This window comes from Asterias amurensis, chromosome 21, assembly GCF_032118995.1.
Source record: "Asterias amurensis chromosome 21, ASM3211899v1".
Taxonomy (NCBI): Eukaryota; Metazoa; Echinodermata; class Asteroidea; order Forcipulatida; family Asteriidae; genus Asterias; species Asterias amurensis.
In genome coordinates this window covers 2,412,642-2,430,318 of record NC_092668.1, presented here as the reverse complement: position 1 = coordinate 2,430,318, position 17,677 = coordinate 2,412,642, and the positions used below count along the sequence as shown (strand labels likewise).

At 41.7% G+C, this 17,677-nt stretch overlaps 2 protein-coding genes across 2 annotated transcripts; both read right to left on the bottom strand.

The window, feature by feature from the left end:
• Nucleotides 1-1,892: 1,892 nt before the first annotated feature.
• On the bottom strand, nucleotides 1,893-6,529 carry LOC139952831 (uncharacterized). Its single transcript, XM_071952083.1, has 2 exons — nucleotides 6,401-6,529; nucleotides 1,893-5,194 (listed from the first exon to the last, which is right to left on the bottom strand). The coding sequence occupies exon 2, from the start codon at nucleotides 5,174-5,176 to the stop codon at nucleotides 3,233-3,235; it is 1,944 nt and encodes a 647-aa protein (XP_071808184.1). The 5' UTR covers nucleotides 5,177-5,194; nucleotides 6,401-6,529; the 3' UTR covers nucleotides 1,893-3,232.
• Nucleotides 6,530-12,127: 5,598 nt separating this feature from the next.
• On the bottom strand, nucleotides 12,128-14,895 carry LOC139953077 (uncharacterized). Its single transcript, XM_071952481.1, has one exon. The coding sequence runs from the start codon at nucleotides 14,883-14,885 to the stop codon at nucleotides 12,948-12,950; it is 1,938 nt and encodes a 645-aa protein (XP_071808582.1). The 5' UTR covers nucleotides 14,886-14,895; the 3' UTR covers nucleotides 12,128-12,947.
• Nucleotides 14,896-17,677: the final 2,782 nt, after the last annotated feature.

Sequence of the window (17,677 nt, the reverse complement as noted above, 5' to 3'; positions counted from 1 at the left end):
TGATGGACAATGAAATATTGTTCCATATGAAATGCTTTACTTTTTGAGAGAACAGTAAAACAATATAAATTCTCGATATCGAGAATTACGGATTTATTTTAAACACATGTCATGACACAACGAAACGTGCGGAAACAATGGTGGTTTTTTTCTCCCGACTCTGATGACCGATTGAGCCTAAATTTTTACAGGTTTGTTATTTTATATAGAAGTTGTGATACACGAAGTGTGGGCCTTGGACAATAGTGTTTACCGAAAGTGGCCAATGGCTTTAAACATTGAATATAACGCTGGTTGAATATTGAATATCTGACTGCCTGTCGATAGTTACTACTGGCCCAATTATAGTTGGGATTGAAACCAGTCATTTTGCCCCCTTTTGGACCAGTCCCAACTATACCTGGGAATTGGCCCCACTTTGGGACATGTCCAGTCCCAACTACAGTTGGGACGCCCCAACTGTGTGGTTGGGACGCCCCAACATGGGGTGGATTTCACAAAGGTAGTCCTAACTTAGTCACAAAGGTAGTCCTAACTTAGGACTAGTCCTAGGCAATGCTAAGAGATAAGACTGGTCCTACGTTAGGACCAGCAACCCATCCTAACTTAGGACCAGTCCTATCTCTTAGCATTGCCTAGGACTAGTCCTAAGTTAGGACTACCTTTGTGAAATCCACCCCAGGACACTCAAGTTGGGACCAGTCCCAAGTATAGTTTGGACCCGCAGTCAAGTTGGGACGGACCATCAGCCGGAAAAGATCACTGGAGGGACACCATAATTATAGGAAGGACAATGAAGAAGAAGCAAGTATTATCTTTCGCTATACGACTACTGCTCTGCGCTTGCTTAGCGCATACGTGGCTAGACTACTGCTCTCACATTTACTGGGAGTGGAGTGGGTAGTAATTGTTTTAACTTTGTGAAATAGTGAATTTCTTTTCCCCCAGATATCTGAATTTCTTTTCCCCCAGATATCTGCCCCCCCCCCCCCGCCCCACGGCGAAGTGTGTACGAGCTCATTCTGATAGCGCCCTCTTTTGAAACATCCTCCTTCAGCAGCTAATAGAACAGAATCTCCGGCGGTCAGATTTCCCTGGTACATCGGTGTACGTGGCACAGAAAGTTCTATCATGTACGTTGGTGTTTCGTGTCTTTGGTTTCCCTTGTAATGGTCTCATGATTGTTGATGCTTCATTGAATCGAACCTTCTTGGTATTTTACCACCAACATGGCGACATCCCGTCTTCTGTTTATAACCTTTGTCATAATATAAAGACAGCAAAAAAGGTAACGCGGCTGTTGTAAAAGCACATATAATTTTAAACTTGTTACTCGTATTAAAAAAATGAAAATACACCGACACAAAATTTTTTATCACGGTGATTTTGACACCTTGTTTGTTACAATCGGTCGAGTATTGTTGTCGCGGTATGTGCCCAGTTCCATTGTTGCAGTAACTCCTATTGACATGATTACTCTCTCCTCTGATTCAGCGTGAAGCTAATAGCGGGAATGTTGAAAAGCTGTTCTTGTCAATAGGAGTTACTGCAACAATGGAAATAGGCACCTTCCACCTGTAAGCACATACCGCAACAACAACACTCGACCGATTGTAACAAACGAGGTGTCAAAATCACCGTAATTAAATTTTCCGTCTCCTGGTATTATCAATTTTAGAATACGAGTAACAAGTTAAAATTATATTTTTAGGCGCTTTTACAACAGCTGGGCGTTACTTTTTTGCTGTCTTTAGTCAAGATATATGCAACGAACTCGTACATGGTTCAGTGCACTATGTGTGGGGGGGGGGGCATGTTGATTATATTGGCCCTAGTATGAACACCAAGAAAAATCTTTAAGAATTGAAGAATAAATTTCTTTTCGCGGAGAGTTAATTTGATGGTTTATTCTTAAAAACTTAAGTTCAACTTGACTAAAGCTTTAGGGAATCAAATTACAGTTGAATCGTATAAATTTCTTCAGTTTACTAGAACTACATATTAAAATGATTTAACGGTAGAATAGCAGGAAAATACATTGTCTACCAACCACAGTATTTAGTTATATACATATTGTTCGAAAGTCAGACAAACCAAAGATTTGAAATATAACTATATATTATTATCAACTGAGTGATTTAGTTCGAATAGGAAGTGCATAGCGGTAGCGCAAAGCAAATGCATTTTACAAGCCTTTAATTTTTTATATATTTTCTTTTTTGTCTTCATTAGGTAGCATTGTTATACACTAAACATTATTAACTATCCTGTCTGAAGATGGCGCCCTAGCATTGTTCTGTATCCAACGGCATGTCTGAAGTAAAATTGTACTTTTTTAGAAAATGGTATCGATATTTTGAAGAATGATAACATCAGTTACTTCAATTGTTAATTATTTACTTATCAAGTGAAGGCTTTTTCCTTTATTTTAAAACGTGGCGTGATTATAATAATAAGGCAATACGGTATGAAGCATAAAGGCAATCAAAGGGCACTTAAATTTAAAAGATGTAAATGATTTAAAAGTAAGTTAAAAGTTTGCGGATAGCAACCATATTAAGATAATTTTTACGATTTTTATTTCTCTTTTCCCACAGTTCACTCTTGAGAAATTCGATACTAACTTGACACCATTGGCCATTTTTCGGATCTGGGATCCCTACAACCTTGTTAGTATCTCGTATCAATGCTTCGGTTTGCTGTCAACAATCTAAAGTGATTTATCAGACTTGGTTACGGTTCTTACTGGAGACGTTGTCTTCTTAAAGGTATTTACATGTTACATGAGGGCTGCTCATCATCAACCAACATTCGTAGCTCTACACTCCTTGCAATCTAGGTGGCTGCTTATAAAATGGAAAATCATGGAGTCTTGTAAAACCACGTTTTCCTATTCCTAGCTAGATAACTGAACATGAAGCTTGTAGTTTCCTCCTGAGCGGTCTCTGGCTGTGATGTACCTCACAATAATTGTCATTATTTAACATCCCACACTCCCTTTTTGTTTGGTAAACCGGCCCTGCGGGGATTAATTCGTGAGTGATTCAATGTAAAGCGAAAATCGGACAGTTTTTGTACGTTTTGAATAATATTTTGAATTCATTTGTCCGAATGACAGATTATTCACATTCATGAGAGAGCGGCTGGGTAAGTTTCTCGTTTTAATGTGCAAGTTGTAAAATGCAGTGATCGACGATTTTGTAAAGTTTTCGACCATGACGCCATTGACACTTCAAAAACGATGCAAGACCTTGACCGAGTTTAAATCAGCCACGATGGGGTCACCGGTAGGGGTAAAGGTCATGCCTAGAGGACGGTACAAACCACGAGCTACACAGCCGATGTGCTCACCTGATGCATCGTAATGATGAATCTCACAGGTTCCCCAGCCATCGTAGCAATGAACAGACACATAGATGTCTCCAGCATCGTCGCAGCACACACCAACAGGTTTTACAGGTTTACCGTTAATGGAGGTGCTGATATTGAACACCTCGTTTCCCATGAAATCCACACAAACGAGTTTCATCTTTAGATAGTTTGTGAAGATCAGACGCTCCTTGCAGCTTGCAGATAGAAGGCAGTCGCTACTAGTAATATCGTCATGATGTAGTGTGGAAATAATGGATCCATCCATATTATGGAGAGATAGTACCTTTCTGTTACAGTCAGCCAATGCAATTCGATCTTTGTGGTCCACAGCAATACCACGAAGTAGACTCTCTGACTTCCCCTCGACTTGATCCTGTGAGGGTCTGAACTGACGAATATATCGCAGTTCTCTATCATAAATCTTTACATCCTGTCCGTCAATAACCAGAAGCAGGTCATCAGAGGTCACGGCGACGCCAAAGGGTTGTTTTAGCTTACCGTCCCCTGTTCCACTTTGAACACCTGTAGATTTGTAACTACCCTTTGATGTAAATGTGGATAATAGGCACCTGCTTATATCAGTAACGACAATGTCACCACTGCTGAAGCAAGCAACGTCTCTTGCAAACTCGAACTCCCCACCACCTTCCCCTTCTTCACAAAACTCTGTCTTCACCTCCCACTTCTCTTCCTCTAGTATTTCACCGAGATCTGCATCAGCGACGATATCATGACCTTTGAACCCGATATTTGACTTGCTATGCTGCACTGTTTGAAACTGAAGCTCTTTGTGGAAGTCTAAGTTGTGCATAACTTTTGGTTTAAGGTCCAGCAGCTCAAAGTTATCAGCATGGTGCATCAAGTCATTGACTGAAGCTACGATCTGCTCTGCACGGCTCATCTTATCGTGATTGCTGCTCTGGATGCTCTCAAATCCCTCACCTCTTTCTTGACCGATTCGACGGACTCTTTCTTGAAGGAGGCGAGATGCACTTCTTATCTTAGTGATTTCCTCTTCCTCCTTGGCCACAATGTCTCGAAGAGCTCGGTCGACCATGAGCTGTAATCTACGCTGTGAGTGCTTGATAGAGTCATCCACTTTTTGGAATTGCTTGCGACACTCGTCAAACTTCTTCAAGGCTTCATCAACAGCTCGACGATAAGATCGAATGGAATCATTGATTTCAGAGAGATTGTGGTTTGATGCTCGGTGATCGAGCACTGCACATTTTGGACACACAAGTATATCACACGTGTCGCAATAGAAACACAGTTCCATGTCAGTATGTTTACGGCACTTTGGTGCTTCAGTTTTGTCCTTGTCTTTCGGTCGTTCATTTGATGAGTCGACAGCATTAACGATTTGATGATGCCTGTTACTTTTTAGCTTTGCATGGTTTTTCAGACATGTTTTGCAAAAATTTGCATCACAGTCAACACACCGTGAGACATCTTCAAGACCTTCGTCGCACCAAACGCAAGTCAAGACAGGTGGGTTAATGTTCTCCTTCGGACCTTCAAGATTGATGACGTCATCGATAAGCGAGCTCAAGAAAAAGCAGCTGAGAAGATCCGACAGTCCCCCGTCTGGGATTGACGTTTCTTTTTTACACATTGGGCAAATAATAATATCTGTCTTCGGATCCTGTTTGTCTATAAGTTTCTGAAGACATTTGAAGCAGAAGCTGTGCAGACAGTCCAAGATTTTCGGATCGGTGAACCGACTCAGGCAGATTGGGCATTCGATGTGTACATGTCTTATCTTGCATGTGGTCTCAGTGGTGGGTAGTGCAGCTTCGGCCATCTTGATGAGAATGGGCTCCTGTTACATGATGAAATAAAACAAGGACATGTTCGTTTTACAATCAGTGAGTTAGCCTGAATATCTGACGTCACACTTCGAGGCTCGTGAATAACGCCAGAGACTGGCCTCCAGCCGGCGTGTATCTTCACCTTTGACCTACATTCATTTCACAGAGATACGCAGTGCAAGTACATGTACTATACATGTAAGGTATACAATCATATGATACAATAAACACCTTCTGTACGTGGACACAGCAAAGAGACGACCGAAAGTATGCTTCCCATATCTGTGTTTTGATTGGTCATTTGAGGTGACCTCAGACCAATAAAACAAAAAAAAAGATTCCGCCCCAAATTCCCCCCCAAAAAAAATCCCGCCCCCTAAAAACAACACAGTTTTCTTAAATGAGAAAAATGGCTGCCCCCTCAAACAAAACCCACAACAAATTTAAAAATACAATCTGCCCCCTAGTAAAAAACAAAACAAACGCCCCTAAAAAAGCAATGCCGCCCCTACTGATTTCTTGTTATGGGCCTGTTTGTGTTGATCCTAAAAAAAAACCACAAACTTCGAAAACATCGCTAAGCTATGTTTCGTATAGCTTCCAAACATTTTGTCAGATAGGATTCAAACATGAGCGTGTACTGCTCATACATATACATGTACATGTACACCGAGTGAACCATAGAGTTATATATAAGAACTAGAGCGCGCACTGGCCTATATACGCGCCCCAGTATGCGAGCAGGCGGCCATTTTCTAAGTTGACAAAACAGGGGCTTTTCTCAAACCTCGGCTTAGGCTCCGGCTCAGGCTCCGCGTGCTGGTACAATCAGCAATACGCGCTGAAAATGCATGTTAAAGGCCGAGCTGCGTACACAGCGCGCGGAGCCTAAGCCTGAGCCGGAGCCCAAGCCGTGGTTTGAGAAAGGCCCCAGCTATCTCACAACATGTGTTTGTGCGGCCATTTTGTAAGTTGAACAAACAGCATCGCTTGAGCTTTCAATAAAAAAAAACTCAAACGCGTAATTCATATTCAACGCGCGTACAGAATGGCGCGCTTGTCATCTTGCGGTTCCGGAAGTATCACTCGTGCGCCCTCTAGTTCTTATATATAACTCTATGGTGTGAACTGAATCATGTTCTTTTCTACACAATGTCTCACCTGACAATCCTGAGTTACAGGACCCTAACCTATAGTGCAAGTAAGTAAAGTCCTACCTCAACAAGCTGTAGATGTGACTATAAATGCTCACACTTGAACCTCTTTGATGAATCGGAAGTGGAAGATTGTCGGTAACAGTAATGATGGATTCTGGTCGTTAACCAACGTTCGAAACATAAAAAGCAGTGCACCCCCTTCGCCAACTCGACACCGTTGAATGGTTTACATCGGCTAAAATCCCGTGCGCAATAGTGCAATGGTTTCTCACAACTGGAAAAGCCCACACGTATTAAAAATTAAATGTTGCACTGCGTTCTACGGTGGCCGGTTGCGACCACTGCGATAGTGCGCACTGAATGATAATTTCCTCAACTTCAATGACATTGTAATCGTACTGATGTATGAGGAACTTTATGTTTTCAGTCTGACCATGGAGGAAGGAAGAGAAGGAGTTTGAACGAAGGGACTTCAAAAGTCGACCCTGTGGTACCTCGGTCATTTAACGACACCTCGTATTCGTAATCACCCACATACCGTACACAGCGGCGACCTGGCGTATGTGAGTTTGCGCGTGCGCACTTAGTTTTTCATGCAACTATGGCATTTATGTCGTATGGATATAGTAAAGAAAACTACTTTTTGAGACCTGATAAAATTTGTGCCCGCTCTCGCCCACCAAAACGAAAAACACAATTGAATACCAACCACCCTCGTGTGCTTATACCCAAATTTTGATCCACCGCTAGTGACCGGAACGTTGCAAAAATCATGTAAAAATATATGCTATGATATTTCCATGAAAACACCACAAACGGTAAATGAAGAAGTCAATCACAACTCACCTTCTACAACTCCGATTTTTATGTGAAAAAAACCCCAAAAGAACCGGAAAAAAAACCAACGCAATCGTTTGTACCATGTGCGCATCAATGAAAGACAAAGAAAACACACTGCGCATGCGAAAAATGTGTATTTTCACAATTCTTGTCTCCAATGAATCTTTACACGCAGGCAACAGTGCAGAGTGGCGGTATCACACCTTCTGTACAAAGAGATCTAATCCCGCTCGTTAATCGACCGTCCAGCTGGAGGTCTCCTATCTTTTTCCACTGGTCAGACAGGGGCATTGTTAGGATTTTCTTTTGTTACTCTGCGGTTAGTCTCGTCGTCCGAACTCCTTCTCTTCCTTCCTCCAAGGTCTGACATATTGACCCCAAATATTGAAGACTTGACAGTGACTCTAAAAAAACTAACAAAAAACATTAATGAAGCTCAGGGAAAACGATGGAAGTGGAAAACAAATTATATTTTAAAAACTACTTTTTATAAACCGCATTTAACATTGTGCTTTTAATTCTGTTGTGACGTGGTATACAAGGAACACCGTACCTTCCACCTCCGTACCCCACCTACGTCATAACACCATGAACTGTGTTCATTGAACATGACCTTCCACAATCGTGTTTACAGTATCAACATTGTATGCAAATAACTGACATAGTGTAAACCATAGAGCTATATATAGCTCTTTATTTTCAGACAGCGTACTAACTTAGACCCGAACCGGTTTAACTTTTACGAGCAGCGGGGGGTGGTCGTAAAAATAAAAACCCATTGCGTTCAGACAGCACAGAGTTAAACCTGATCCGGTGTGGCGGTTTCAACTTTCCGCTGTGTTCAGTTTTCCGAATGACCAAATACGGTAGCATACGTCATGCGATGCCTGCGCACAGCAAGCGAAAGTAGTCCATTTTTAGTGCCGTATTGAGTCATCCGTTACCCTCCGGTAGCTGTCATGGCGGCGTCCACGAGTCGAGTACAACTAGCGGCAAACGCGTGGATCGTATGAGTTGTTTTTTATGCAAGCAGAGTGTGACCTGCCTAAAGTTGTACCCATGAATACATATGTAAAAATGGGGTAAGAGATTATGTGACTACACAGAAAAGAATCGGAATATAAACAATTTGGGGTCACTGCTGAGAGAACTACAGTACTCGCCAGGGTACTCTCGCGGCGGTATCTGACAGGTCACCCGGAAAACTGAACACGCCGGAAAGCTAAAACCGTTCGAACAACGTGCTGATATGTCCGACTACGTCACCCGGAAAAGTGAACACGGCGGAAGACTGAAACCGCCACACCGGTTTATCTTCGGTTTTAAGAGTTCAAAGTAGACGCGACCCCATTGCTCTAACATCCGGTTTTATTAATCAGATTCACGCACCGAGCGTGCCGAGATACTGATGAGTGTCCCATGCCCTGGACGATCATCAGAACATATTATTGGATAAAAATGGCTCAATCGAACGCGGAAAACAATTTTACCGCTGGGAGGATGTGGGCACTTAAAACAAACATGAACACGACTCTAAAACAAATAATTAAACAAACAATATATTGACACAAACCGCCGAGAAAACTCAACCAAAATAATTATCCATAATCCATGAAACAGAACACGTTTCATTTTTGTGTTTTTATACCACTGTGACCGTTTCCGATTTTATTAATACTTTTAGTTTGTACCTCAATCAATTGGAAGTTGCGATCTGTCAAAAGCTGGTGCCGCGATTTTTATTTCGATTCGTTCATAAAGACAACTACACACGTGCAAGACATGTACTTTGCAGTACTTTCCCAACTTCCCAAACAACATGGTCATTGCTGGCGAAGGGAATTTCCCCTACACAGAGCCTCGCACCCACGGCAGTTCATTCTCCTAATTTGAAAGTACAGCACGCTAGTAACGGTGACGGCAATAGAAAAGCACATCCACGGGATCGGTGATGGATAACTATGGGATATCAGAGAGTGATCACTATGGGATGGCAGCGCTGTGCATGTGAGAAGCATTAAAAAAAATGCTCCTTCGCTGCGCTCGTAGTATGAAAAACAGTTTCAACTTATTGTAGGCTATAGGACACTCAACAAAAAACGCTTGGAAAATATAATCTTGTTTCAGAACTTAATAAGTCATGGGCGTGGGCCATTGTTAAACTGCATACACCGATCGAGAGGGTTTCGCCAACTCGGTAAGCGGCAAGAAAGTAGTATAAATACTCAGTGCTTTTCGGCGACAGAAACCGTGTGCATGCACGCCGGGTCCTGGGCGTGTGCATTGAACCACACAATGGGTCGTCCGTTGTGAGTTAAAACCGGATGTCATTCTGTCCACACGCAGTGTTAAAAGATAAACCCGAACTGGTTTAGACTTAGACCGCCTCGCTGGACGGTTTAAGTTTTGGGGTTTAAACCCGATCCGGTCTAACTTTTTTTGCGTTCAGACGCACAAAAGTTAAACCCGAACCGGTCTAAGTGGACTTAGACCAACTTTAGTACGGCGTGTGAACGACCTCTATGGTGTAAACCACTTGACTTTTGTGATACTACAAGCACAATCCAGTTTGTTGCTCCACGGTACATGATGTTCTCGGGAAACTCATTCTCAAAATGGCGTTCAGTGCATGCATGCCATTGCGATATGAATAGTTTTTCGTTGGGTGCATTTGGGTACCGATTTTTGTTTGGCAAGTTATACATGGCGACTGTGGAAGGAAGGTTATTTGAAAACAGACGATACTTTTTGCTGTATGGTTTCCACATGCTTCAAAAAGGACCAGTTACCCATAAAAACAACTGCGAGTAGGAATGTCAAACAAGAATAATTATTACAGGCAATTATGACTCCCCATATATGCTGATATGGCGAGCGTGTAAGACAGTGGCTGCGTGTGACGTCATCAGTGGAAGGGGTCAAAGGGCGGAGGTTCCTTCCGCCGCAAAAAGACGCCTTTTGAAAATGAATTCGCTAAAAAGAATATTGGTGCAGGATTTCTTTTGAATTTTAATAAAAGACAGGAGAGCGGGTGGGGTCCTTTGGGTTGTTTTTAGTTTGTGAGAAAAGGCTGCTCCGAGGGGAGTGGGGAGGGGGGGGGGCACGTGACACTGGTGGAAGGTAATACGGCCTGATGGTGTTAAACCAGTGATGTTTTTTGCCGTTTATTTGTTTGTTCGTCCGTTCCCCATTAGGGGAGGGGGTAGTTCTGACCTATTGGGGTTAGAGGTCACGTTTATAGTAAATAAATTAATCCTTTTGAGGAAGTTTTGAGATAAAGAGAATAATGTACGTTGGTGTTTCGTGTCTTTGGTTTCCCTGGAAATGGTATCATTATTGTTGATGCTTCATTGAATCGAACCTTCTTGGTATTTTACCACCAACATGGCGACATCCCGTCTTCTATTTATAACCTTTGTCATAATATAAAGGAAGCAAAACAAGTAACGCGGCTGGTGTAAAAGCACATATAATTTAAAACTTGTTACTCCTATTCAAAAAATGAAAATACACCGAGACGGACAATTTTATTACGGTGATTTTGACACCTTGTACAATCGGTCGAGTATTGTTGTTGCGGCATGTGCCCAGTTCCAATGTTGCAGTAACTCCTATTGACATGATTACTCTCTCCTCTGATTCAGCGTGAAGCTAATAGCGGGAATTTTGAAAAGCTGTTCTTGTCAATAGGAGTTACTGCAACAATGGAAATAGGCACCTTCCACCTGTAAGCACTTACCGCGACAACAATACTCGACCGATTATAACAAACGATGAGTCAAAATCACCGTAATTAAATTTTCCGTCTCCTGGTATTATCAATATTAGAATACGAGTAACAAGTTTAAAATTATATTTTTAGGTGCTTTTACAACAGCTGGGCGTTACTTTTTTGCTGTCTTTAGTCAAGATATATGCAACAAACTCGTACATGGTTCAGTGCACTATGTGTAGGGGGGACATGTTGATTACATTGGCCCTAGTATGAACACCAAGAAAAACCTTTAAGAATTGAAGATAAACTTCTTTCCGCGGAGAGTTAATTTGATGGTTTATTCTTAAAAACTTAAGTTCAACTTGACTAAAGCTTTAGGGAATCAAATTACAGTTGAATCTTATTAATGTCTTCAATTTACTAAAACTACATATTAAAATGATTTAACGGTAGAATAGCAGTAAAACACCTTGTATACCAACTACCAAACACAGGCAGTGGACACTATTGGTAATTACTCAAAATAATTATTATCATAAAACCATTCTTGATTACGAGTAATGGGGAGACGTATGGTATAAAACATTGTGAGAAACAGCTCCCTCTAAAGTGACGTAGTTTTCTAGAAAAAATAATATTCCACGAACTTGATTTCGAGACCTCAGATTTAGAGTTTGAGGTCTCGAAATCAAGCATCTGAAAGCACACAACTTCGTGTGACAATGGTGTTTTTTTTGTCATTACTATCTTGCAACTTCCACGACCAATTGAGCTCAAATTTGAACAGGTTTGTTATTTTATGCATATGGTGAGATACACCAAGTGAGAAGACTGGTCTTTGACAATTACCAATAGTGTCCAGTGTTTTTAATTATATTGTTTGAAAGTTAAACCAAAGATTTGAAAATTATCAATTGAGTGATTTAGTTCGAATAGGAAGTGCATAGCGGTAGCGCAAAGCAAATGCATTTTACAAGCCTTTAATTTTTTATATATTTTCTTTTTTGTCTTCATTAGGAAGCATTGTGTTATACACTAAACATTATTAACTGTCGTGTCTGAAGGTGGCGCCCTAGCATTGCCTCTGTATCTAATGGCATGTCTGAAGTAAAACTGTACTATTATTCAAAAATTGCATCGATTTTTCGAAGAGTGATAACATCAGTTACTTCAATTGTTAATTGTTTACTTATCAAGTGAAGGCTTTTACCTTTATTTTTTTTTTTTTTTTAACGTGGCGTGATTATAATAAGGCCATACGGTCTGAAGCATAAAGGCAATCAAAGGGCACTTAAATTTAAAAGCTGTAAATGGTTTAAAAGTAAGTTAAAAGTTTGCGGATAGCAACCATAATAAGATAATTTTTACGTCTTTTATTTCTCTTTTCACACAGTTCACTCTTGAGAAATTCGATACTAACTTGACACCATTGGCCATTTTTCGGATCTGGGATCCATACAACCTTGTTAGTATCTCGTGTCAATGCTTCGGTTTGCTGTCAACAATCTAAAGTGATTTATCAGACTTGGTTACGGTTCTTACTGGAGACGTTGTCTTCTCATGGTGCGGTATTTACATGTATGAGAGCTGCTAATCATGAACCACAATGCATAGCTCTTAACCTTCTTTGCAATCAGGGTGGCTGCGTATCAAATGGAAAAACATGGATTCTAAAAACCACGTTTTCCTAGCTAGATAACTGAACATGAAGCTTGGAGTTTCTTCTGAGCGGTCTCTGGTTGTGATGTACCTCTATGCTCACAATAATTGTCACGATATTACGTCATACCACCTTTTTGTTTGGTTACCCGGAACATCGGGACATTACTTTATAAATGACTCAATGCAAAGCGAGAGTCGAACAATCATAAAGTTATTGGTACATTTGAATAATATTTTGAATGTACATTTTGTCCGGACAGATTATTTACATTCTTGTCGAATGACTTGGTAAAGTCTCTCGTTTATTTATTATTGACTAACTTTGTAAGTTGTTATTTTCCTTATCATTCACAATATTGCATCATTTTCGGCCATGACGTCACTGACACTTCAAAAACGATGCAAGACCTTGACCGAGTTTAAATCAGCCACGATGGGGTCACCAGTAGGGGTAAACGTCATGCCAAGAGGAAAGTACAAGCCACGAGCTACACAGCCGATGTGCTCACCTGATGCATCATAATGATGTATCTCATTGGTTCCCCGGTCGCCAAATAAAACAGACCCATATATGTCTCCAGCATCGTCGCAGCACACACCAAGAGGTTTTGCAGGTTTGCCGCCAATGGAGGTGCTGATATTGAACACCTCGTTTCCCATGAAATCCAGACAAACTAGTTTCATTTTCTCGTAGTTTGTAAAAACCAGACGCTCCTTGCTGCATACAGATAGAAAGCAGTTGATACTAATATCGTCATGACGTATTGTGGAAATAATGGATCCATCCATATTATGGAGGGATATTGCTTGTCTCTTACAGTCAGCCACTGCAATTCGATCTTTGTGGTCCACAGCAATACCACGAAGTAGACTCTCTGACTTCCCCTCGACTTGATTCTGTGAGGGTCTGAACTGACGAATATATCGCAGTTCTCTATCGTAAACCTTTACATCCTGTAAATCAGTAACCAGAAGATGGTCATCAGGGGTCACCGCAACACTAACAGGTTGTTTTAGTTTACCGTCCTCTGTTTCACTTTGAACACCAGTAGATTTGTAACTACCCTTTGGTGTAAAAGTGGATAATAGGCACCTGCTTATATCAGTAACGACAGTGTCACCATTGCTGAAGCAAGCAACGTCCCATGCATGCTCGAACTCTCCCTTACCTTCCCCTTCTTTACCAAACTCTGTCTTCACCTCCCACTTCTCTTCCTCTAGTATTTCACCGAGATCTGCATCAGTGACGATTTCATGACCTTTGAACCCGATATTTGACTTGCTATGCTGCACTGGTTGAAACTGGAGCTCTTTGTGGAAGTCTAAGTTGTGCATAACTTTTGGCTTGAGGTCCAGCAGCTCAAAGTTATCAGCATGTTGCATCAAGTCATTGACTGAAGCTACGATCTGCTCTGCACGGCTCATCTTATCGTGATTGCTGCTCTGGATGCTCTCAAATCCCTCACCTCTTTCTTGACCGATTTGAGTGATTCTTTCTCGAAGGAGGCGAGATGCATTTCTTATCTTAGTGATTTCTTCTTCCTCCTTAGCCACAATACCTTGAAGAGCCCGGTCGACCATGAGCTGTAATCTACGATGCGAGTGCTTGATAGAGTCATCCACTTTTTGGAATTGCTTGCGACATTCATCAAACTTCTGCAAGGCTTCATCAACAGCTCGACGATAAGATCGAATGGAATCATTGATCTCAGAGAGATTGTGGCTTGACGCTCGGTGATCAAACACCGCACATTTGAGACACACAAGTAAATCACACGTATCGCAATAGAAACACAGGTCCTGGTCGCTGTGTTTTCGGCACTTTTGTGCTTCAATTTTGTTCTTGTCTTTGGGTCGCTCATTTGACAAGCCGACAGCATCAACGATTTGATGATGCTTGTTATTTTTTAGTTTTGCATGGTTTTTCAGACATGTTTTGCAAAAATTTGCATCACAGTCAACACACCGTGAGACATCTTCAAGACCTTCGTCGCACCAGCCGCAAGTCAAGACAGGTGGGTTAATGTCCTCCTTCGGACCTTCAAGATTGATGACGTCATCAATAAGCGAGCTCAAGAAAAAGCAGCCAAGAAGATCCGACAATCCCCCGTCTGGGATTGACGTTTCTTTTTTACACATTGGGCAAATAATAATTTCCGCCTTCGGATCCTGTTTGTCTATAAGTTCCTGAAGACATTTGAAGCAGAAACTGTGCAGACAGTCCAGGATTTTCGGGTCTGTGAACCGACTCAGGCAGATGGGGCATTCGATGTGTACATGGCTAATCTTGCATGTGGTCTCTGTGGTGGGTAGTGCAGCTTCGGCCATCTTGATTAGAATGGGCTCCTGTTATCTGATGAAATAAACCAATGTTCATTTTACAATCAGTAAGTTAGCCTGAACATCTGACGTTACACTTCGAGGCTTGTGAGTAACGCCAGAGACTGGCCTCCAGCCGGCGTGTATCTTCACCTTTGACCTACATTCATTTCACAGAGATACACAGTCAATGCAAGTACATGCACATGCATGTAAGGTATACAATCACATTCTAGTTACGGGCCTTTATTTGTTGATCCTAAAAAACACAAACTTCAAAAACTCCGCTAAACTTTATTTCGTATAGCAGTGCACCCCCCTTCGCCAACTCGACACTAGCCTTGCTCAAGGCAGTCGAATTATTCACTCCGAAAAAAGACCGCCGCTGTATAAAAACCCACCCGTATTCACTGTGCGTAAAACCCACCCGTATTCACTGTGCGCAACATCGCACGACACGATGCCCCCGTACACTATCCGCATGCGGAGGCCGTCAGGCCGACAGCCTTGTAGGATCTGTGTTGAAGCCACTGACCTCATTACTATAATAAGCGAAGAGTTCCCACGGTCAGCTCATTACCATAATGCCCGCGAAAGACGAGACATGTTTACCTCACACACCACCACCACAGACGCCTGATAGGGTCCAAAGGTCGTGATAAGGGAAGTGCGTGATTGGACGTCAAAATGAATAATTCATTTGCCTCGCATCCTGTGTTGTCTGATAGGTCTGACGAACGATATACATATTCATGAGCTGCATACTAGCATATCCTCGAGCCCCCCCAATTTCGTCCACTATTGGAATTTTTTCAATACAACACATTAAAACGGGAAGATACAGATCCGACAAGGCTGTCGGCCTGACGGCCTCCGCATGCGGTTAGTGGTGTACGGGTGCGATGACTTGTGTGAACAGTATTCGTGCGATGTGACAGTGTGTATACGTGTTGGTCATTCGGTGTAATCGCACACACCATGCACAGGGTATACGGCGGGTGGGTTTACAGCTGCGTCTTTTCGGAGCGAATAATGCGACTGCCTTGAGCAAGGCTAACTCGACACACGCAGATATCTGCTAAAATCCCGTGCGTAATGCAATGTAGCAATTTCTCACAACTGGAAAAACCCACATTTTTCACTGCACTGTTTCTACGGTGGCCTGTTGCAACCATTGCGATAGTGTGCACTGAATGAGAATTTCCTCATTTCAATGACATTTCGTGTCTGATGTGTCTGTGGAACTTGATGTGTTTTTTAAGTCTGACATGCATGTTGATCACAATAATATAATTGAATATTGAATAACTAAATATCTGGCTGGTTAAACATTGAATCTGGCTGGTTGAATATTGAATATCTGGCTGCCTGTCGATTACTACTGTCTGAATTATAGTTAGGATGGAAACCAGTCAACTTGCCCCCTTTTGGGACCAGTCCCAACTATAGTTGGGACGCCCCAATCAGGACACTCAAATTGGGACCAGTCCCAAGGATACCATAAAATAATAGGAAGGACACGATGAAGAAGAAGCAATTTTTTCGCCATACGACTACTGATCTGCGCTTGCTTAGCGGCGCTTACGTGGCTAGACTACTGCTCTCACAATTACTGGGAGTGGAGTGGGTAGTAATTGTTGGAACTTTGTGAAAATAGTGAATTTCATTTCCCCCAGATATTCAGCCCTCCCCCCCCCCCGCCCCACGGAGAAGTGTGTACGAGCTCATTCTGATAGCGCCCTCTTTTGAAACATCCTCCTTCAGCAGCTAATAGAACAGAATCTCCGGCGGTCAGATTTCCCTGGTACATCGGTGTACGTGGCAGAAAGTTCTGCCCCCCCCCCATCCATTTTATTTGGTTGGATGTTGTTGTTGTTTCGTTGTTTTGTTTTGGGTTTTTTTTTTTTTATGGGGCGGGGGGGGGGGGGGGGGGGGAGTTGTTACCTTATTGACTATTTAGGGATTAGAGCCAGTGGAGCATTTAATCCATTTAAGGACGTTCCGGGATTAAGAGTATAATGCACGGTGATGATGCGTGTCTTTGGTTTCCGGTTACAAAAGGATATCATCCACTGTTGATGTGAAAGATATCTTTGGTGTTTTGAAAATAGTACTTATGACAACCCCCCCCCCCCCTATTTTATTTTATTTTTGTCATAAGAGTCAAGGCTAACAAAATCGTACATGACTTTGCGTATTTAAAGTGTTGGACCAGTTAATATTTAGATTAAAGGCAGTGGACACTATTGGTAATTGTCAAAGACTAGGCTTCACAGTTGGTGTATCTCAACATATGCATAAAAAAACAAACCTGTGAAAATTTGAGCTCAATTGGTCATCCAAGTTGCGAGCCAATAATGAAAGAAAAATAACCATTGTCACATGAAGTTGTGTGCGTTTAGATGGTTGATTTCGAAACCTCAAGTTCTAAACTTGAGGTCTCGAAATCAAATTCGTGGAAAATTACTTCTTTCTCGAAAACTACGCAACTTCAGAGGGAATCGTTTCTCACAATGATTTATACCATCAATCTCTCCCCATAACTTGTCACCAAGTAAGGTTTTATGCCAATAATTATTTCGAGTAATTACCAATAGTGTCCACTGCCTTTAAGAAAAAAACATTTCAATATTGTAATAACTGTAGTTACCTTTCAAGTTGCATCGTGTATTAATGAGTGAAAAAGAAAAAAAAATCATTATAAATTTATTTTATAATTAATTTCTCTGATTTTTCCCCGCTTAAAAGAACTCCATTTAAACTGGAGAATTCCCCTGGAGATGTTGTCCCCCATTGGAAAT